Source organism: Pelecanus crispus, chromosome 10 (genome assembly GCF_030463565.1).
Source record: "Pelecanus crispus isolate bPelCri1 chromosome 10, bPelCri1.pri, whole genome shotgun sequence".
In the NCBI taxonomy this organism is placed as follows: domain Eukaryota; kingdom Metazoa; phylum Chordata; class Aves; order Pelecaniformes; family Pelecanidae; genus Pelecanus; species Pelecanus crispus.
Window position 1 is genome coordinate 37,994,007 of NC_134652.1, and position 22,140 is coordinate 38,016,146.

Sequence of the window (22,140 nt, forward strand, 5' to 3'; positions counted from 1 at the left end):
GATATTTGGTCCCAGAGTATCTTCAAGAGCTCAGTGCAGGTGGAGGGGTAGAAACCCTCAGTGCTGCTCTTCAGGCAGAGAAAGTGGGCTCAGAGGCCCCCAGATCCCTTCTGCTGCCCGTGTGCGTCCCTCAACCAACCACCGTGAGCAGGTCACACGCAGTGCTCCGGGGCCAACAACTTGCTGGAAAATGCATTTATCAGTCCCAAGCAATGCTGGTGCCTGTAGGTCCTGATTTAGCAAAGCAATTAAACGTACTGAGCATCAGGTGTGTGCTGAAGTTAACTCACCCCTTTGGGAGACAGCATAGTGGGGTTTTCATAGGGTATCTCATACGCAGGACAAAACAAATGCCCTTAATTGCCATGTGACTTCTTAGCGAGGTTAGAAGAGGATTTCGAAGAATCAAAGTCATGCTGGTGCTTCAGTCACACTTACCGGTCAGGGTCATCGCTGAAAAAATAACTGACTTTCCCGTATGTGCCCACGTCATTGTCAGTTGCCTGAGAAAATAAAAGTTAGTTAATAAATGAAGGTATTTATGGAAATCTATTACATCCTGCTTACCTCCTTCTACCCAGGTGCCAGCAGGCTAGCACCAGCACAGACCTTTTGAGCTGTCTTTTATCACCTGAGAGATGTGGGGCTGGGGTTGTCTGTGCTCGCCCAGGTTGTCCAGCACATCCCTGACTTGCAGCCTGCTCTAGATCACAGCCCTCCATCAACATCTCTCAGCATCGCTCCCAAAACCTCTGGCAGTGGGAAGTTTTATGCCTACTTACTTTCCCTGACACACTAAGCTAATTTGGGAAGCGCAGGTCTCCATGGACAATTCTCGGCGGGCCACCCATCCTGGCCCCGTGAAGCCAAAGAGCTGGGACCCTGCATCCACAGCTCTTACCATTCCCTGTGCGTTCAGGGCTGGCAGCATGCCTGGGGCTGTGGGGAGAAAAATAAAAACCTATCCCGCTTCAAAACTCCCCCCCAGGCTAAAATACAGACCAGGAAAAGCAAGGAAAGGGATTTAGACCTTGCTTTCCATGAGCAGCTCCCACCAGACAGCCCCTTCTGGGGGTGCAATCTGCTGCAACCCCACCGATGGACCGATGGCTCTCGGGATGTTGCGGCACGGGCGTGCAGTGCCGGCTCTCAGCCAAGCCACTGCCGGCGGTGGGACTGGATGCACGTACAGTGCTGCCAGCTGCTGAAGCCGGAGCAGGCTGGTCACGGCTAAGCAACCAGCACCTTCTGGGGAAGGTGTGCGAAACTCAGTGTGTCAGCTCTGGATGAGCAAGGCAAGATTTATGTATGTTTTAAAGTCTTTTCTCTAATGAATATATAAAATATGCATGAGCGGCGGCAGGAAAAAGGACCAGAAAATTTTATTTTTAAGTGAGGAAAGAGGAATACAAGCCCCAAAATACCCTTTTTCTCCCCCAGTATATTTTCTAAATTGAGTCCTGTCTGGATTACTTAGACACCAACAGGTCTGTGAAAAAGCAGGGTCAAAGACACATTTTATGTCCAGATACCAGCAAAAGGCTGTATTTTAGGACTGGCATGGAACACAACCCATTCCTGAAACCTTCCTGATTTATCGATGGCCTTGATTACCCTTGACAACAGAGCCGGAGCTTGAGCACATCAAAGAGCTTTACCCCTGTGCGCCACTTACCTGCCACTCCACGGGGTGGCAGAGGGGCAAAGGCATGAAAACTAGCCTGAATTAATTCATTTTTTCCCCCCTACATGCTTCCCCAGCCTGGGTGGTAAATTCCTGCTGCTTTATGCCAGCAGAAGGGTGCGCTGGTGGAGCCAACCTTTCAGACCTACTGATCTTCCTGATTTTCCTCTCCACTGCTAAGATGTGATTTACTTTTCGTGTGCATTGCAATTGCATTCAGCAAAATGGAACAAACCTGCCAAAATCTGTCTGGAGAGATGCCTGTCAAGCAACCGGCACCTGCTCCGGGAGGTCCAAGCCCCCTCTGGGGTGCTTCTTGCTCCTTAGAAGACACCAGGAGGACATCTATGAAGATGCCTCATCCCAGCCAGAGCCTGGCTGCTTTTCCAAATGGAAACACCTGGGGAAGAGGGGGGTTAATCTACCATCTGCCCACCCCAGCTTCCCTCAGCCAATTAATAATGGTATTAGTCCCCCATCCTAACACCTGCCACTAGCCCAGGTGGCTGCAAATCATGGTGGCAAACCCCCAAAGCGTGGCCGGGGCTGGCCAACAAGGGCCCTGGGTCCTGTCTCTCCAAAACCCTTGAGCGCTTTGAGCATTCTCAGCATCGCCTGGTATGAGCTGGCCCCTGAGCTCCCAGCCAGGATTCTTCCCAGCCGTTACTTCTGTGCCCACAACCTCTGTGAACCCCTAGGTCCCATTAATCCCTAAGTAGCTGGTGCAAAAGCAGAGCCCAGAAAGACATTTTCCATGCTGGTGATGAGATAATGATTTACAGGGGTCCTGACAGTGCCACAAAGCATGGGCAAAACTAATTCCCTTCATTTGGCCCCATACAATTGCACTTGTAAGTGCTTATTGCGCTGACAGACAACACTGGGAAAGTGTAATTTTCTTCTGCCGAAGAAAAAAAATATAGGGAAGGAGGAAGGTTAAAAGAAGGTTAGCACAGAGCTGCTCGGCGTGGGAGGTGGTGGGGCCCTGGGGAGCTGAGCCAGGAACGTGGGCTGGACCCCAAGCTGCGGTGATGCCAGGCCAGCCAAAACTACCACAAGGCAAAGTGATCTGCTGATGAGGAGCCAGGAGGCTGGGAAGCCTAACTCTGCCCTGTATACCACCTCACCCACCGGGCTAATTAATTACCCTGATTTACACCCAGGAAGGTGGAAGGTGATGCCTGCTTGATAGCTTTCCTGGCAACTGAGCATCGTGGACATAATGCAGGGTAACGGTGCAGGTTACTTGAGCGTGACAGGGAATATGCAAAAAGCAAAGCCAAGCACACTCAGCATATTTAATTTTGTATCTACGCTCGTTTCTGCATTACCAAATGCTTTCCCTTTAAGGGTAAAAAAGATGCTCTGATGCTTGAATCCCCTGGGGAGGCGACAGACACCCCCTTTGCAAAGGGACCCTGAGGGCTCCCAGCGAGCACATGCAACCCACGTGCAGAATACCCCAAATCCCACCCAGCCAATGGCTTTGCGGGGCCTTTTGCAATCCCTGGGTGCCAGCTGTTTTCCCATGGCTGGCCCCCCACCCTCGCCAACTGGTCCCCCCTGGCACGCACGCATCCATCCCCGCAGCCGGCGGAGGAAAGGCATCTGGCTGGAAGTTTCCCGGGGTTCCACCTGGAGAAGCAATCAAATGGCTTTTACTGCTGCTCCTCTTCTGCCCAGAATATTAAAGCGGGATTTGCCCACTGGAGCCTGCAAAAGGGCAGGATGAACATGCAGGCCCACATCTGTACTTTTATGAGCTGTCACGGCACAGACCATTTCTAAAAAAACTACCTTTGCGCAGCTAAACTGCAGGAGAGCAGCAAGAGGAAGCTTGGATAACCCAAAAGATTAATTGACTGAGCTGCAGCACGGCGTGGGCAACCGGCACATGAATCACAGGCACACACAAATACCCACGGCCCAACCCTCCATCCACCTCCATCCCCCAAGCACAAATATTTTGGATGTCTCCCTTTTATCCCTCCAAGGACCATCGCATCCATCCTTCCCCACTGGCTTGCGGGCCAGCAGAGCTGGAGACAAAAGAGAGGAGCCGACGAGCGGTTCTGCTCTCGTGGGCAAATCTGCAGGAAAGGGCATGTCGTCCAATTTGTTCGGGAAACAATAGCAATGTTTGACATGTCATCAGGATTGATGAAGCAGAAATTTACATGGGAGAATTCAGTTTTAAACAGCTCCACGGAGCTTCGCCGGTAATGGTTTCGACATTCATCATCCATCGAGCCCCACTCAACGACTCCTTAAACTGCCCGAGATTAACTCTACTCATGGCAGCTTCAGGGAGTGCGGCAGGAGGAGCAGCAAAGAGCTTAAAGAGCCAAGAAGAGCTTTTCGGGGAAGCATGGATTCCCCGTGGAGCCCCCGCCATGGCAGTCATCCCCCCAAACCTGCCAGGCAGGGACAAGCAGCTGGAGGTCGGTTGTAGGGGTGAGCAAAGTGCGTTGGAAGGACAATTTGTTGCTGTCTGGATAAGATGGGCTGCCATGTCCTGCCTGCCTGAAGATGGTTCCGTCGGCACCAAGGGAGCCAAACCCTTCCTACCCTTCCACCTGCGCGGGGCTGCCGGAGCGGGTCCCCGCTCGGTTTGTTCTCCTTCGCCCTCTTTGTTTTCCCTCCCCTACCTCACATGCAGAAACCAGGAAATAAAAATTGATGGGGACCAAATTGCTTTGGCCAGAAGCTCTCTGCTTAAAAGAGTCGTAGCAGGAAAGCAATTACCGAACGTCAAAAAGCTGTCAGGGTACTGGAGTGACTGGGCGTGAGTCTCGTCCTGCCACTGCCTGCCTGCCTGCTCCCCCGGCCCTGCCAGATGGGCAGCGGGGACACCAAGGCACCGCTGATCCAGCAAGATGCCTGGCGCTTGGGCCATGGGAAAAAGCAAATGGAAGGAGGATTCCCACCTGCTTCCTACTTTTTTCCGGTTTTCTAGGAAAATGAGGCAGATGCGCTTGCTCCTTGGGGTTGACTGGACAACCATGGGCTGCTCAGACCATGGCACAAGCAACCCAGGGTGGGGAGCCATGCCCTGTCATCATACCAATTTTTGGAGCCACCTAAACCTGCATGTGTTAAACAGCAAGCATCCCTTCTTAAATGCAACCTATTGCAATCTTCAGGTCCCAGGGAAATAACAGCTAACCTCTGGTATCCCCTGGATTGGGATTTGATTTGTAATGTGGGGGAGAGAAACATAAAGGGCCAAGAGCTTCCATGAGAAGCAATGGCCGCGCTGCAAAACTGGATCAAGAAAACCAATGGAAAATATACTTAAAGTCATTACGTCCTTCCCAGATGGAAAACGGCTCTTTTGCCGCCATCGCTTCCCCAGACCACGCTCTTTCCCAGGTCTTTAAAGAGCAGCTGCCTGGTGGGAGGTGGCAATCAGGTGCGAGTGGAGCCGGCGGCCGGTCGGCATCGTCACGCTGGAGCTCAGGGATGTGATTAGGTGAAGGAGGGAGGCAGGAGTGTGGAACCAGGACGATGCCGGGGTACCACCGCCACCGCCTTCCCCAGCAGCTCTGGACCATGGGGTCTGCACTGAGCTTGGAGCTCAATCGCCGCTAACGACCCTAGAGAGCTGTGCTGAGCCTGGTTGGGGGGAAAAAATAGCCAATCAACCCCCCTGGGAATTGCAGAGCTTTTCCCCACCTCTTCTGCCAGCCACTGGGGAAAACAACAGCCTCCTTGATTGTGTTTTATAACAGCGTTCCCTGCAACATCAGCTCCTTGCGAACGAGGTTAACACTTGCCTGGGCAGCCTTGATTTAGTGGGGAGTAATTTACTGTAGCCAGGCTGTTGCAATGGCTGGGGACCGGGGTTTAAAACACAAGCCGACAGAAGACAGCCCTTGAGTGAGAGAAGCAGGCATCTCGAGCGCAGGTTTGCATCACGCAAGGTGACACCAAGACCATTTAGACACCTGTCTCGGCCAGCTTTACTGAAGCTCTGGGCTGGAGCTGGGCGCAAGTACTCCGCTAATGAACCGTATTGATTTCATATTCTCCTGTTGTCCACCTAAATGGCAAGCGGCACATCTGATAGATTAAATAACCACACAATTGCCTAGCTTGACATCTCAATCACTTTGCTGTTGGGTCTCTAATGAATTTTACAGCCCGGCAAAACAGAAGAAATTAAGGTCAAAGTCCGGTGGAGGAAATATAAGTCCCCAGTGATATCTGAAGTATTCACAAGAGCTCCTGGAAGCCAGTCATGCCTCCCACCATCTGCAACTCCATTTCATCCAGGTGACGAGCATCATCTGGGGCACAGCAGGGAGAGGGGGGACAAAAGCAAAGGTGGAGGGAAGAGCCGACCTGGTCCTTGCCTGGAAGTTGACACAAACATGTTGAATCTGGCCTGGAGAAAAGGAATGGCAAAGCCCAACCTTTGTCCAGAAGCAATGAAGATAATTCACCCTGAAACTGGATGCAGCCTGTGGTTGCTTCGAGCCTGAAGCAAACCCAGCTGGAGAGCGGGCTTTTTAGTTTGTCAGCAAGGGGTAGCAAGCCCAAAGCATATCACTGCCTGGCAGAGGCATTCCCAGAGAGAGCAATGGGGATGCTCCTTGTTCAGCACAAGGCAAACCATGGTCCAGAAGCCATAGGCTGAGCTCTGGGGAGACAACATCCTCGCTCCCCAGGAGCTGGAAACTACACCCGAGTCTCAGACAGCAAGCAGCCGCTTCTCAAGGGTGTTTTAGGGGATGGAGAGCCTTAGCTTTACTCCTGTGACCGGAGATACTAAGAGAGGTTTGGTTACAGGACACAGCAGCCAGCTGTGGGAAGATCAAGCAGAGCCTGTGGCCCAAGGCAGAAGTGGCCTCTGGAGGGTGCGATGCATCTCAGGAGGCTGATTTACACATCTCATGGCTCCCAAATGCCCAGATTAGGTAAATGAGCCTCCCCTTAACACCCCAAGAGCAGCTCATCAGCAGCGTGAGGGACTGCACAAGGTCATCTGTCCATGGGGCGACATTGCCGCTGTCACAGCATCACCAGCTCACGGCACCCGCTGGGTGCTGATTTGCACGGGAGCTCCTTGCTCGAGGAAACAGAGCCCTGGCTGCATTGGGAGACAGGTGGGTGCTAGGGGCACGGGGGAAACCAGCTTGGAAAACAGATTAAAATCCCAGGAGCAGTGGCTCTGTTGGAGCTTTGTGGGTGGGAAAGCATGACAGAGTTGCCCTTGCTCAGAGGTGCCGAGTCTGGGAGAGGACATATTGAGGTGAAGACGGCGATTGCCCTAAAGGGACTGCTGAGAAGGATGTGTGAAGCCGGGGTGTTTGCACAGCAGCAAGCGTCACCTTGGGAAAAATTCTCCCTTCCTCTCCCAGCCACCTCCCAAGTCACCAGCCAAAGCCAGCAGCAAGGGAAAACCACGCAACCCCGTCTCCTATTGGGAGCACTGGGAAGGGTGTGGGGAATAATGCTTTGCGGGCTGCAATTTGGACAGGAGTAGGTTTGCATTGCTCCAGGTTTTTCTTTCCCATCTCACAGGGGGAATTGGCTTTTTCTTGCGGGGGAGGACTATGATTTTGTTTTCCTTTTCCCACCTCTGCGCTTTAGCTGTGCATTTATCCTGACAGCTCCGTCAGGACAGGGAGCGGCTGCAAAAGCTGCAATAAGTGTCTCTCTCCTCAGCGCTCGGGCTGTCATGATTCCTATTCCACCCCATTTTGGTCTTATAGATTGATATTTAGATTAAAGAGATAAACACAGCCAAAGAGCACTGGGCCCTGACAGAAAGATGAGGACTTCAGATCTGTCAATCACGCTGCTACCTGGTAACTCCCTCCTCCCCTTCCCTTTATTTACAGAGCTGGATTGATAAGAATATTTAACAGGAACAAGGAGTGCAAGCAATTTTTACTTTTTTAAAAAACCAAGAAGCATGCTGGAAGAAGACAAGCCATTCATGTTTAACTTTCCAGGCAATTTGGATTCGTCTGCTTTGATTATTTAACTATTTACTGTTTTGTGTATTTGCAGTTTTCCTCTCCTCTTGCAGATAAAAGATTCAATTTTCTTTTAAGTGGTGGGGAAATTGGAAGAGATTTTGTTCTGTTTAAGCACAGCTGGAGTCAGAGCACTTGGGGTGGGGGGTGGATAGAGAACAAGATCAATTAAGGTGCTGACGGGGAGGGTGAGCTTTGTGGGCCAGGGGAGGGGAGAGGGCTGGAAGGAGGGACAAAGTCCAGGCTTGGAGGACATTGGAAATTAGCCCTCCCTCTGCCATCTCCCTTCCAAGGGCAAGCCTTGCCCTGGCTCTCACCCGGCCCCAGTAGAAGCCCTTTATTGCCATGCCCAGGCCAAAGCCTTCCCAGCATGGATGCACGCCCTGTTACTGCTGCCCCAAAACGGGTCCACATCCGACCTCCCTCCAGCCCACAACTGGGTGCCCTCCTCCTGAGCCCATCCTCTGCAACACCCAGCTCTCCCTGGATGTTCGGCTGGCAGTCCCCCATTACCACCTCCCTGGCGTTCACCCTCTCCAGCAAGGGCTTGTGGATATATTTTCCATTCACTTCAAGCAAAAGATAGGATGGAGGCTGACCTGGAAGTGCTCTTCTCCCAGTGTTTGACCATCCTGTGATCCCCAAACCTGTGTGGGAAGGCAGAGGAGGTGCAAGACACAGACAAGCAGGCTGCAAGGAACCTTGACCCTCTGAATTTTGGTCAGGGGGTTGAATCAACTGGAAAAGATTGAGAAGCCCTGTGTTATCCCCATCGCAGCATGGGGGAATGCTGTCCTACTGACCACTGATGCCCCGTGAGATGGTGGGCTGCACCACTCTCCAGTCCTAAAGCTGGGAGAGCACCTCAGGGGCCACAGATGGGGCAGGGGATGGTTTATCTCCCACCTGATTCCCCACAGAAGCTGAAAGTATGCTCATCCCTCGAAGCCTTTTCATCCATCCATTGATTTGCAAGGTATTTCCAACCTCACTCCCTGCTCTGACTGGCTATGTTCCTCCATGCAACCTTCCCAAAATCGGGAGTGAGGTAGGCTTTCCCTCAAGGCTGGTCCACACAGTCACCATCACCACGTGAGAGAGAAACACAGCTCAGAGTGAGCCCCTTGGCACAGCATCTCGCCCACCAGCAGCTCAAAGCTATGGCCAGCTCCTCCACTCAGCCTCTACAGCTACTGCCTTTTATCCCAGACTATTTCTGCCCCCCTGCGTTCACTTTTTCTTCCAAGAAAAAGGAGAAAGAAAAGCTTTGGAGATCATCAAGAAACAAAAGACAGCAGCACCTTACCCAGACATTAGGGGACAGCGGGCGCCCTCTTCCAAAGGGATGGAGGGACGCAGGGTGGGGTGAGACCTGAAGGCTGCACAGGCAGCTGGAGGAAACCCCCCAGGTTTGCAAGCAAAGCTGCATCCCACCCACATTGGCCACGTGCACTTGGAGTCGGACAAACCCAGAGGGGTGCAACCCTCCCAGGCACCCCAAAGCTGCTCCGGGACTGCTGCAAAGCTCTGAGCCAGGAACAGAAGCCCACGGACCACAGCATCCCCGTGCCCCCTCCAAATTCACACCTGCAGCGGACTGATGGTTGATTGAGAAAGAGATTTGCATTTTAAATAGGTGCTTATTGATGTTTGCAACTCTCCTTCACAGGGTGGGAAAACTACATTATTACTTTCTTGTTGACTGGCGTTTACAGCTGACTGGAAAGAAGGGGAAAGAAAATCAGGCCGGGATCGATTTTCCCGTCCCCGATGCGAGGCCGAAGAGAGATTGAAGAAGCAGAAGAAAACTGACAGCTGGGTGGTAAAGGAGAGAAACTTTGCCAACCAAATTAAAGGTTGCCTTAATGAGGAGAGTAATGGAAGGTTAATTAGCACATTTACTTCATTAGGCTCTTACTAACAAGGCTTCTCCTGAGGAAGCGCAGTGGCAAAGCGGGGGAAGATGAGACTCCAGGTGAAGGGATGTGTTGGGAATGATGATCAGGGAGGGGACGAGCCATGGAGGGTAGCAGAAAGGGACTACTCAGGAATGTGAACCAGAATATGTATATGAAAAAGAATATATATACATAAAAATATAAAAATAGAAGACTATATAGGCTAATGCATCCTGCAAAAAAGACAGTGGGACCTTCTCATTCCCCCTCTCCATAAAATAATCTGAAATGCAGAAAAAAAGGGGAAAGAGGGTTTTTTTTTAAAGCACAAGGCCGTTTTACAGATTCAGATTATCAAGCCCTGAGGGAACACGGTGCTTATTTTACCTGCCTTGCTGCATACCATAAGCTACAGAAAATCATTCCTACACCGAAATCGATGCCTGATGGTTGAATCGGGCACTGTAGTTTATAGTCTGAGGTCTGCGGACTGCTGGACACGCTCAGACTATTCCTGAGGGTCTGCAGAAGATAACTCTGGAAAGCACACCAGCAGCCTTGCTCTCCCCTGCCTGAAAATGGTGGTGGGGGGGGAAACATTTCAAATCTCTGAAAAGTCTCTGCATCCCCTTCAGACTTCTTGAGGGTGGTTGTCATGGGGAGAAACCCAGCACCATCCCAGACCAGAGGTATTTCTGGGTAAGAAGGACATCAAGGCAAGGCAAAGAGCATAACCTCCCGAGGATGTGGGAGGATAATACTCCAGGGAGAAGGCAGTCACTAACTGAGCGAGGATTTGGGACAAATCTTTGCACAACCATCCCATCGATGTTATTTTTTAAAGTGTGGCTGGCCTGAGAGTGCTGCCTGAATGAGCAGCTGGCTTGCCTGACCTGGTCTGATTAAGGAAGAGCTGGCAGAAGAGTGTTGGGAGCCGCAGGGGTTAATGCCTCTGCTGGGAGACGCTTTGGGGGGTTGAAGGTGGGCAGCCAGGTAATGCACTCCCTGGAAACCACTCCGAGTCTCCCCTTCTTCATCCCAGCCATTTGCCAGGGAGCGTGGGCTGAGAGGGGGCCACACAGCAGCCTCCCTGGCTTGCTCCTGCTCGCCCGCCGGCTGACGGAGCCGGCAGCGACCGATCCCAGCCTGCACAGCCAAGCCAGACCGGGGCAAATAAAGCAGAGAGGAGGGATCACAGAGCTAGGATTACTTTCCACACTTCCCTGGAGAACCATTTTTCTCCAGACCCTTCAAGGCAAATCAAATGCATTGTCGTGTTAAAAACAAGTTACTCTCGTTTGTTTGGGCTTTAATGATTTTGGTTATCGGAGCTTTTCAGGAGGATTTTGCTGTGCAGATCTGTAGGATACAAGGAGCTTAAGGAGACCTCCCGCTGGGTCACCTTAGGCCCCTTCCTCATTCCTCCAGGTCTAGCAAATACATCAGCAATGGAGAACGAGGCGGGTACCTATGCCACCCTGCAGGTCCCTGGCTTTTGGGAAGCTAAAATGACCTCAGCTCATGGCAGCTGCTGTCAAAACAACAGTGTCCAAAAGCAGTTTTTGGAAGGGCACTGTGCTCTCCGCTCCACCCATCACGGCACTCAGACCCTGTAGCCTTGCAAGGCAGCAAGACCTGGGTATGACACAGGCTCAGTCCAACAGGCGTGAACACACGCTCACACCTTCCTTGCTCTTCCCAGGCAAGCATCCTCCATTGCACACGGGGAGCACGGCTGGTGCCAGAGCCCCAGTGCATCACTGAAAGGACAGGAGAGGATGCTGGGCTGAACCCCCCTGCTCCTCTCTCTGTTGGGGGGAGCTTGCTGGAAGCTGGGCTGGGTCTCGGAGACCCCAGAAGCTAGGCCATGTTTTCATAGCTTCTTCCACCCAAAAAAGTTTCCCAGCTGAAAGCTCCATCTAATGCCAATGTCTCTCCCCCTCCCCAAATCACAGAAGAGCTCCTCATGGGGTATTTCCAGGCCCATCACAACTAATGGGATGTGAGCCCAGGGGACCACTTTCAAACCCTCCACACCTGTGAAAGGAAGGAGCAGAGACCTGAGCAGCTAGGTCCGACGCCTGACCAGCATCAGTCCTCTTCACAGCCACCGGGAATGGGGCCCTGAGACTTTTTTTTCTGCTCCTGTCTCAGCTTACATGCTCCATGAGGGCTTGCAAAGCGATGGTACTACTCCCTGCTGCCAGCAAGAAGGCAGCTTGGAGCAGGATGGAGAGAAGCAGCAGCATGGGGGCATGTACCTGAGGGCTTCTGCTGCCTCTGGACTCAGACAGGATGAGGCAGAGGGACTGGCCCCACCAGCTCCTCCCTAGCAGACCAGCTCCTGCCCAGTGCTTCATCCCAAAGTGAAGGGCATTCCTTCTGGGTCTCCCCACCTCACTCCCTGCTCCCATGCAATTGCTCTTCTCGCTGCAGAGGGCATTTGCCCTGGGAACGTCACCATTTGTGCCAGACCTCGCTTCCTGCAAGGCTTGTACTAATACTGTCAGATAGTGGCGCGGACGTCGGACCATGCCCTTTTATCTATCTCTCCTTCACCTGCCTATTGATTTGTCCCTCTCTGCAATGGATTTATCCTCCATCTGGTCTGAGATCTGTGGACGCATCTCTAGTCTAACAACTCACCCTCTTCTCCAGCTACTGGGCTTCTCAGCTGGGCTGGAGACACCCTCCTCTTTCCTGCTCCTCTTACCCCAGGAGAAAAACAGTTGTGGGACTTGCTTTGCAAGATGTTTGCTAATCCCATTGCAGGCACTGATTGTGGCTAGGGCAGAAGAATGGCCATTCATCCACCCTGGCACTGTCCTTCCCTAGGGCTTCCTATCGCACACAGCCCCGAGCCCTCTGCCCCGTGCCAGAGCCAGCACCCTTGCTCGCCGTGCCTCTTCAGGGCACAGCCTTCCAGCCTGCTCCCCACTATTAGGAAAGCCAGCACCCAGCAAAAGCCACCAGCTGCCCAGGCAGCACTTGGCTGGGGGTGTCAGAGTCCCAGTTAATTTAGGGTGCTGTGTATATTCTCAGTGCTTCTCGTTCCTGGAAGGCATGAAGTTATACTGGCTGCCTGCTTGCTCAAGAAGTGTGAAATTCTTTCTCTGACCTTTTCTGTTATGTTATTAAAAGGCTTCATAGCTGGTTGTTTCAGAAAAAAAAAATAATATTTCAATATCTGTTGGTAGCTGGGGCAGAACTTGCCCATATCTTCAGGCTAAGCTCTGGTCAACCAGTCCTCTGCCTGCACCTCCCTGCTTCACCCCAGCCTTGCAAGAAGGAGTGTGCCGCTGTGCGGAACCTCTGAGCCTCTCCAGCCTGGCCTTCCCCTGCACAGAAGAGCCTGGGGCAGGGGAAAAGAGAAGTTTGCATTGGGAGAGGCTACTAACAACTGCAGAGCCCCAGACAGGCTGCTCTCCCCTCCGCTCAGCCGTTGGGTTGCAACGCAGGTGTAAGTCCAAACTGCAATGATTTATGTTACGACCTGGAAGCTTTGACTGGAGTAAGGACCTCTTCACGCTGGTCTCTGCAAAAACAGACCCACAAGCAATCTCTGGCATAAGGGGATTATCGCACAAGTAAAGAGCACGGAGGCAGGAGAGAAGGCTGCCATTGGGCGTATTGCAGGTTCCCTGCACATGGCAGGAGCTGTTCCCATGAAGCCTGGACTCTCCAGATGTTCTCGTGCAAGCAAATGACTACCTGAATCTATATGATAAATGTGTTTCACGGACAGAATTAAACAAGTGGATGGATGGATGGACAGACAGGGAGACAGAGGGAATGCAAAATAGAGAACAAAGAGCAGACAAACAAAATCTTAGAGGGCGGACAAGGCTGCGCTGTGCCAGGGAAGTAACTGAGATTTGCCCAGGAAGCCATAGGCTTCCAAGCCCACACATCCCTGGGCAAAGGGAAAGAGGCAGACAGCGGAGAGTACACAGCGGCTCTGGGTCCCTGCTGGCTGCCTGCACTTTGGGTTGTTTTACAGATGATTTATACGTGTAACAGGCAACGTTTCTCTGCTGTCACTGACATTAGGAGCTGAAATGCTGCAAAGATGAATGGCCATTTGTCACCACAAATGAAGTCTGCTTGCTCTTTTTATTTTTTTTCCTGTCCATTTTCAGCTGGCCAAGCAGAGGGCAGCGGGGAAAGGGCAGCAGCAAGGAGCGTGCTTGCTCGGCAGGTCAGGCTCACCGCTCTTCCCAGGTCACAAAGGAAACCCTTTCCCTTTGCCTACACCCACCCGACCACACACTGCCAAGGTGGGGCAAGCGGGGAAGCGCTCGCTAGAAGATGGGCAACCAGCCTAGGGTCTCTGGGCTGCTAGGAGTAACATCTCCTCCTTCCCCGGAACGTCGGGCTGGGCAGAATATCAGCTATCTCCCATTGCCTCGGCCACCCACGGTTTTAGCTGCTCGCCTCCCTGCCAGGAAGGAGCTGCAGGCGCTGCTCTGCCTTGCCAGCTGTGCTTGGCCATCTCTGGCAATGGCTGGTGGGAAGCCTCCCGCCATCCTTCAGCAACCGCTTGCCTGGCCCACGCGCTCTCCTGTTCATCCTGATCTCATAAACCTCCTTATTTGCCCTTAGCACCCTGGAAAACCATCACTCCTCCAAACGCGTGGCACAAAACCTGCACCGATTTGCACAAAGGGGCATCTTGCAGCACTGAGCAAGGAGGGAGCCAACGAAAGTCCCCTTTCATGATGACATCGTTCAGCGGCCACCAAAGAGGTGGGCACTCCATGTGGAGTGGAGCCACTCCATGGGCTTTCTTCAAAAACCCATCCCTAGCCCCTGTGGGTGAATACCCGTAAAGAGCTCCCAGGAAAGTGGAAAAGAAGGTAAAAAAGAAAAGGAGGAATTTACTAGCAAGGAAAGCAGAGTTTGTCTGTGGCACGTGGGACGGTTGGAGAGGCACGGCGCAGACGGGCAGCGCCGTGGAAGCGAGCAGAGGGCTGCATCTCGAAGGCGAGCAGCAGCAGCAGGAGGAGCTGGTACTTTATGAGGGTTGTTAAAAGTTTGGGATCAGCTGGGAGGGCAATCTGGATTTCAGTACTAATTGCATCCATTCTGATTTATCATAGAAGATTCAACTCCTGGCATTTTGCGTTCGCTTCGAAATGCTGGCATAGCTGGAAGTTGGGGAAAGAGGAGACGCAGTAACAATCTCATTGTTTAGTGTCTGACGGCCTGACTAGCTAAACATCTGCTTGAAATATTAATAACTGTCAGATGGGAACAGCTCAGGGGCTCTATACAGTTTCACACCATCTGTTTGTAGAGTAAACACACTTATGCACAGGCACATACACCCAACCCTTTTGTCTTGAGCTTTTATTCTCTGGATCGGCATGCCTGTGCGGGCGGGCGACCAGGGGCTGCGTCCCGGGAGAGCGGAGGCAAGGGGGGCCAGAAGGGTGGCAAATTCATCTATGACTAACCATAGCAGTAGTAATGCACCCAAAGCCTAGCTAGTTTTGATGTTCCCCTCTTTGATATTTCCCATCCCAGAGGAGCTTTGCTTCCTATTTAGATCGTTCTCCAGTGTAGCATTTTGTTCTGGTTCTTGCTGTGCCCAACACTGGCACTGACATTGACTGACATCGCCCTCACGCCCTGGGAAACGTGTTGCCTTGCCAGCGGTTTTGGGTGCTCCCACCAGCCCACGTGGGAGGGACGAACCCTATGGAAATGCCTTGCTATCGTCACCACCTCTGTCTGCTGCCAGCCATTTAATACCATGCTCTGCTAAATACAGTCATTCCCCTCTTCTTCCATCCTTCACCCTTTTATTGGCTCAATTGACCTCGATTTGGTTGAGGAAGATGACACTTTCAAATGGGGCAGCGAGAAAACCTACACTGAATGATAAATATCAGGTGTTCACTCTCACCAATGAAGTGACCAAGTTTTTTAGGTACCAAAGCATCTTTTCCCATAAGAAGTAAGGTAAGAGCAAGGCAGTGAATACATGTTGGGACACAAGCCATGTACGCAACTGAAACACTCAGTGGATTCCACGCAATGAAGAGGTGGGAGAGGCAAGACCATGACCACTGGGACCAGTATCTGCAGGAGGAGCTGCTGTCTACAGATGAGACCTTTCAGTGCAGGACTCTCCTCGAGCTCCCACTGTGGTGGGAACCACACATGTGTCTCCCAGAGACCAGGGAAAGGTCAAGGCATCTGCTCCAAAAGTCCATGGGAGGGCTACACCTCACCCCACCACCAGCATCTCCCACCACTCCCTTAGCAGGGTCCGCAGCCCGTCCCTTGGTGACGGGCACCATGGAGCCACACATGCGCCAAGGACATGGGAAAGAGAAGCAGGACGCTCCTACTCACGTGGACCTGGAGGACGGTGGTGCCCACCGTGGCATTCTCAAAGAGGCTGACGTTGTACAGGGCCTTGCTGAAAATGGGGCGGTTGTCGTTCTCATTGATGAGGTTAATCTTCACACGCGCGAAGCCAACGTGGTCTGGAACGCTCTCGTTTGCAAAGAGCTGGGCAGAGACAGGAAGCGAAAGGGAGGGTTGGAGACACTGTTTGCAAAGCTTGGGAGAGTTATTTATTCTTCTTTAATGGAGAAAACAGTGCTCTCCTGAGCTCCCTCACCAGATGAGCCAGTTCAGTGCTAACTACCAAAGCATGGATGCTCAAAAACCAGAAATGAGCCCCTTCTGTCTCCCCCGGGAGCTGCTCAGCTCTGGGTGACCTCAGCCTTTGGGCAAGCCAAGCACCCTTCGCCACCTGCCCCACGCAGCCCCAGCCTCCACCTGACAAACTGGGGAACCAGGACCTGCCACCCCACCACAGCCTGGAGCAAGGGTAGGAAAGCTTTTGCTCATCTTTCCTCCACCAGTGGTATGAAAGCCCCTCTGCCAGGACTAACACTGCCAGCATGGTATAAGCCTGCTTTGCCTTTCTTGCAAATTTACAGCTCAGGCAGAGAGCGGGACAAAGCTGGAGCAAGAGGCTGGGGAGAGCTTCAGTGCCTGATAGGTGCACTTAAAGTTTTATGCTCTATAAAGCTTTTATGGCCCTGTGACATAGCAAGGGGGAACACGCTCTGCTCAAGCTCTTGCAGCTGAGCCTTTGGATGTTGGAAAGAGAGAGAGAAGGCGCAGAGCAAATCTGTTCCCCACCTCCTTCTTTTCTTTATTATTTCCTTTTTTTTGGCCATTTTGTAATGCTCCGGAGTTTCACAGTGTGGATTAGAGAGAGGAAGAGAGAAGCCTGGTTAATGGTCACTCTTAAAAATATGGATGTCCCATAGAGCACAGGGATGCAGCCGTACCGAAAATTCGTAGCGAGGAATGGTCTCAAAGTCCAGCGGCACTGCCACACGGACGCGGATGTCCGCCTTCCCCTGGATGGAAGTCGGCGAGATGATGAAGTGGTTGGAGTTGTTGCCCACCAGGTAAACCTCAAAAATGCTGTTGGGTCCCTGGGAAGGGAGAGAGGAAGGTTGACAGTGACAAAGGAGGAAGGACCCCATGCAGCCGTTGGGTAAGGCTGCGGGCACCCGGGGCCAGCCTGGGGGCGAGTGCAGGACAAAAACACCAACCTGACTGCAAAATCTGTGCCTTGGATGCAAACCTGCCAGTGCCAGCAGCTTGGGCGCAGCCCTTCGCCTTTGGACACGTAAAAACGGACACCATGCAATTACCTGCGACGCAGGGGAGTGTTTCTCTGCTTGTGTTTGGTTAACTGAGTCATACAGTACAGCACCAACCTTAAGCACTCTTTGTTGTGTTTTATTACACGTACTGGCTGTACAATGCATATGATTTCCATAATTCTTCTTCTCACGTGCACTGATTTTATACAAAATCTATGCGCACATGAAAGGAGTGCATCCCTGGGATAAACCTGCACAGCACACAGCTGGAGGGAAAATCCCTTTTACTGTTTTGAGATCCACACAGCACACAGGGTATCATACACTGGCATTTCATCGCCTCGTGCTGGGGGGCACAGCATGGGTGCCTGTGTTAGGCAGAGGGCTCTTTCCAGTAAGCAGCTCAAAATGGGAACTGGAAAACTCCTCTCCCAAGACCTAGCCGGCAAAGCAGCAGGACCACTGACATACCGGCAGCAGCATTTCAGGACCCTCGCTCCAGGCACGGCACCCCTTCCCAAAGCACGGCCCAGCAGAGCACGTGAAAAGCAAGTTCAGAAGCTGCCAGAGCTGAATTTCCAATTTTCCCCGAATGACCTCCCTCCTATCAGAAAAAGGGACCAATTAAATGCACGAAGGGGCACTAATAGCAAAAGCTGGCTAAGCGTGACTGCCGAGAGCTGGCGACACGAGTAGATTCCCTGCTTGCCCTCCTCCTCCCAGCACCCCCCGGCAGCCGGTGGAGCGGGGGCCAAACTCAGCATCTCTGGCAGAGCCGCACAACAGGAGCAAGCTCCGAGGGCACCCATGGAGCCACACGAGCAAGCCCCAAGGGTACCCATGGAGCCACACAAGCAAGCCCCAAGGGCACCCACCACCCCAGAAGCCCAGCAATGCTCAGCTGGTGGACGATGGACAGAGGAAACAAAAGGGACCTGTCTCTGGGAAGACTTAGCTCCTTCCAAAAGCTGTTTTGCTGGCAAACTGGGACATGCCAACCCCGGCATGAGTGAGGGATGCTCCCTGACACCGGTACACAGCCTGGGAGGGAGGGAGCAGAGGATACGGAGAACGGCAGGTGGAAGCATGACTCCCCAAGCTTTTATTTCGCACCCTATCCTTACGTTGCCAATTTATAACAAACAACCATTTTCCACCAGTGACCAAAAGACATTTCATTGAGGAATTTCTGCCCAGCTCTGCTGTTGAGCCCTCGGTGTCTCTGCTGGGGCCCAGCACCCTCCCCACAGTACACGAAAGCACCTTTCGTGGCAGTGAGATGCGAGGGATTTTCTTGGAAGCTGGAGACGAGTGAGTTTGTTGGAGGCATGAGATGAAAGTTGAAACATCAAAAGAAACCCAAGTATTTGTGGGAAGAGAGCCGGGTGGATTAATTCCCCTCCAGCTGGGGAAGGAGATCAGCCTCCAGATAGCCACCATCCCTAATTAGCAGCCCCTCAAGTGCCTCAGTCTCCCCATGTGAGGTCTGGAGAAGGGGAATACATCTGCCTCTTCAGGAGGGCTGCTGCGAGTTGCCATTTATATATATTTATTCGGCTATTTATTTTTTTGTTTCTGCCCCCATGCTGCTTTCCTTGCTCCTAGTTCCCGGAGCCTGCGAGCCCCCTGTGGATGGCTGAAAGCAAATCTGAATATTCAAATTGTTATCAGCTGCCCAGCAGAAGGGGCCGGCTCAGCCTGGCTCACAGCTAGTACCCCCCCGCTCCAGAGGAAGCCACGGGGGGCTGCTTACATTTTCCTCACCCCTTCTTACCTGCTCCTGCCACCCAGAGCAAACAACGGATCTGAAACGTGTTCGTGAAGAAGAAAAACAAGCACCGTCTCCCCAGGCTTGCAAAAGTCCTGGTGTGCAAAGGTGGGCTCATCTCTTCACGGTGCTGAGGATGAGCACGGGATGCATGGGTGTGCTATCAGTGCACGACCTGCTTTACCTGCTCGTTTCCCCCCTCTGACCCCTTACCCACCAGCTCCTGTATTGCTTGAGGTTTTTCCCATCACTGAAAACAAATTGGCTCCTTTGCCTTCCTTTAGAGGCATAAATTAATGAGCAGCCTTGCCAAAGCTTAGCAACCCTACAATAATAAACCCGTCGGCACGCACCCTCCATCCGAAACAAATTGAGCCATAAAGAAACAGGCTTTGGAGGGAAGTTCGTTATTGCACATAGCCAGGACACGGTCGCATGTTTCCCAGCTTGTCTCATCCCGTGCCAGCATGAGGGGCCAGCGCTCGCCGTGGCTCGAGGCTGCTGCCCGCTGCCTCCTTCCCGGCAATCAAACCTCCTCCCAGCCGTAACCGGCGCTGCAACTGATGGAAATTTCATGTCAATTCAGCTAAAAGACAATCATAGCTGCAGTTGGGCATAATTATTACTTTGTTCTTTGTGTGCGTATTCCTTGGAGTGTGTAATAGGAGCTGCATCATGTCCCTGCTGCCACAATGCCAGCATCAACCTCATGCCAATACCTGACTTCCAAAAAAGCAACCGCTGATCGACTGATCTACCCTAAATGCTTCATATTTGACCAATTTGTGATGGACCACTTTCCCAGCCCCATGTGCACGATCCCCATCTTAATCTTTAAGGGGGCTGGAGCAGAGGGGAGACCATCCCTGGGCACAGCTAGCACAGCACGGACCGGCGGGCAAGGGCAGAAGCTCAGGTGTGAGGCTGTGAGATGCCAGAAGGCTGGGTACGTGTGTCCCTCCAGAGATCCCAGGCAGCATGTGGGACCTGCATCTGCTATGCATCACGGCCAAAAGTCTGCTCTCCCAACCTGCAAGACACGGTCGCAGGGCATGGTTCACCATGAATCAGGGAACCCCTTCTCACATCAGGCCACATCAGCTGTTCCGGCTTTGACGGGGGATGGATCACAAGCTTTATCCCTGCTTTTTCACCCAACATTGCCCACTGGCTTCATCCGTCACTCCTGCTCCCACCCAGCCCCGTCCTCACGGGAGTGCACATGGAAATGCTTTAGAAATTATTCAACCTTCCACCAGTCAAAGCGAGTATTTAGCATTTACCAATGGCTACACAAAAAGTAAAAAAAAACCATAACCCAAAACCCTAGACAAGCAAACAACCTTTCCTCAACCTTACCACTCTTTGAAATCACTGAGGTGCCTAGGTAGGCTGCTGGCCTGCAATTATTTTCAGCACAAAGCGAGCTAGATTTGGGAAAGTAGCCTGGGATCCTCAGTTTTCTTCTCTTCATGCTGACTTGGTACAGGGCTCTCCTTCGATTCCCTCTACCCTAGCTCAGCTGCAGCTTGCTTTTCCAAAATGGAGAGCCCTGCCTTTCTGAAGCACAAAGTCCAGCATAACTCCAGCTTTCCTCCCAGCTACTTTCTAGGCATGGGCTATTACCTACAAAAAGCCGAGGAGTGTTTAATATCCCTCATTCTGGCAAGTCTACAAAGAAAGGAAAGTGCTAAGAGTTCAGGAGTGGTGGAGGAGGAAGGGGAAAAAAAAAAGGTTGGTTTTTTTTTAAAAAAAAGCAATTAGTGCCTCTTTGTAGGTCTTGGATACCTTATGCCTGGTTCTAGCTAGTCGGAGACAAATAAGGCTTAATCCTTCCTTTGAAAACACAAGGCATAAAGAAGGTTATTCTCTCCACCCACTTCAAGGCATTCAACTTGAGTGCTCTGAATAGCCTCTCTGGAGTTGCCTGCTTCTCTCCTGCTGCCCAGCCAGCCAGCTCAGGCTCCCAGCACCCACTGCTCACCTAGCACCCAAGCACGAAATCAATGACCCTTTTGAGGGCTCACTGGGCATGGGTGCTTGTCCCCTGCATCCCTAAGGACCTCAGTGGGGTCGCAGGTGATGCAGAATGCCTGGAGCAAAATGCTCCCCCGCCTTTCCGATCCTGGCAGCCCTTTTCTCCTGTCTTTCTGTCCGTCCTAAGTGGCAGTCCTTGCCCACTCCCCCACTCCCAGAGGAGTTTTCTCCTTCCCCGCTCTCCCCAGGTTATCTGCTGAATTCCACACACGCCTGCACAGACGGGATCAATCCGAGGCTGCCTCGCCTTCAGCTTATCTCTGCTCCAAATGATTGATTTTCCCTCTTTAAGGGTAATTTGCTGGTGAATTCCATGTATTGCAAAAACCCCTGTGAAATCTAATTCAGCCCGACTGGCAGCTGGCACTTTTGGGAGAGAATACTCGAGCGCCGTCAATTCCCCTTTACAGTTCCTTGCTGTGTAGATCATATTTATAGTGTGCGTGTCTGTCATATGCATATATATGCTACAGATGATTCATATATTGCACCTGCACACGCATGGGCACATACTATATCCCTATGCGAGTCTCTGATGTAGCTTTATGCAACAAATACTGTAACAAATACTGTGTATTCCCATGGTCCGGATTTTGCCTTTTTTTAAATTCCCCATTTATCTTCCTCAATATGCTTATTTTGGAGAATTGCTTCAAAATTATTTTAAAATGTCAGACCATCATACTTGTGCTTTATACAGCCTCTGCCCTTTTCTTCCTCTTCAGTCAACCGCGTCAAGGAAAATCAAGTGAAAGCCACGGTAGAGGAGCTGGTTTCTCTGGTGTGCCCTGGGAAAGTACGCTGCCGTTTCTCTTAATATACCTCTGCGGATCTTGCAGCGATAGGAAGCTCAAATGGGGGATGGATGCCCTGAAAGATGCCCTGCTCCTTTTCCTGCATGGCCAAACCCTTGCCTTCTCCCTAAAATACTGCATCAAGCCACCAGGCTGTAAAATACCAGCATATCCAGAAAGGATATCCATGTCCCCCACCTCAGCCAGCCTTGGAGCAGATAAGCCTGAGCTAACCAGCCCTCCGAATTAACGCAAACTTATTCCACAGGCTCGAGGCTCTTGCTCTCAACCTGGAAACAAACCTTGCTGCAAAAGTGGGCAATTCAAGGCTTTAATCT

The 22,140-nt window shown here is 52.0% G+C and overlaps 1 protein-coding gene across 1 annotated transcript in view; it reads right to left on the reverse strand.

Annotated features, from left to right (window-relative positions):
* Positions 1-22,140, reverse strand: part of CDH23 (cadherin related 23) — a 210,519-nt gene that overhangs the window by 68,804 nt on the left and 119,575 nt on the right. Inside the window, exons 11-13 of the mRNA XM_075717465.1 lie at positions 16,880-17,029; positions 15,927-16,085; positions 439-503 (exon numbers count right to left, since the gene is read on the reverse strand). Of these exons, the coding sequence (XP_075573580.1) occupies positions 439-503; positions 15,927-16,085; positions 16,880-17,029 (374 nt within the window). The remainder of the gene's footprint in view (positions 1-438; positions 504-15,926; positions 16,086-16,879; positions 17,030-22,140) is intronic.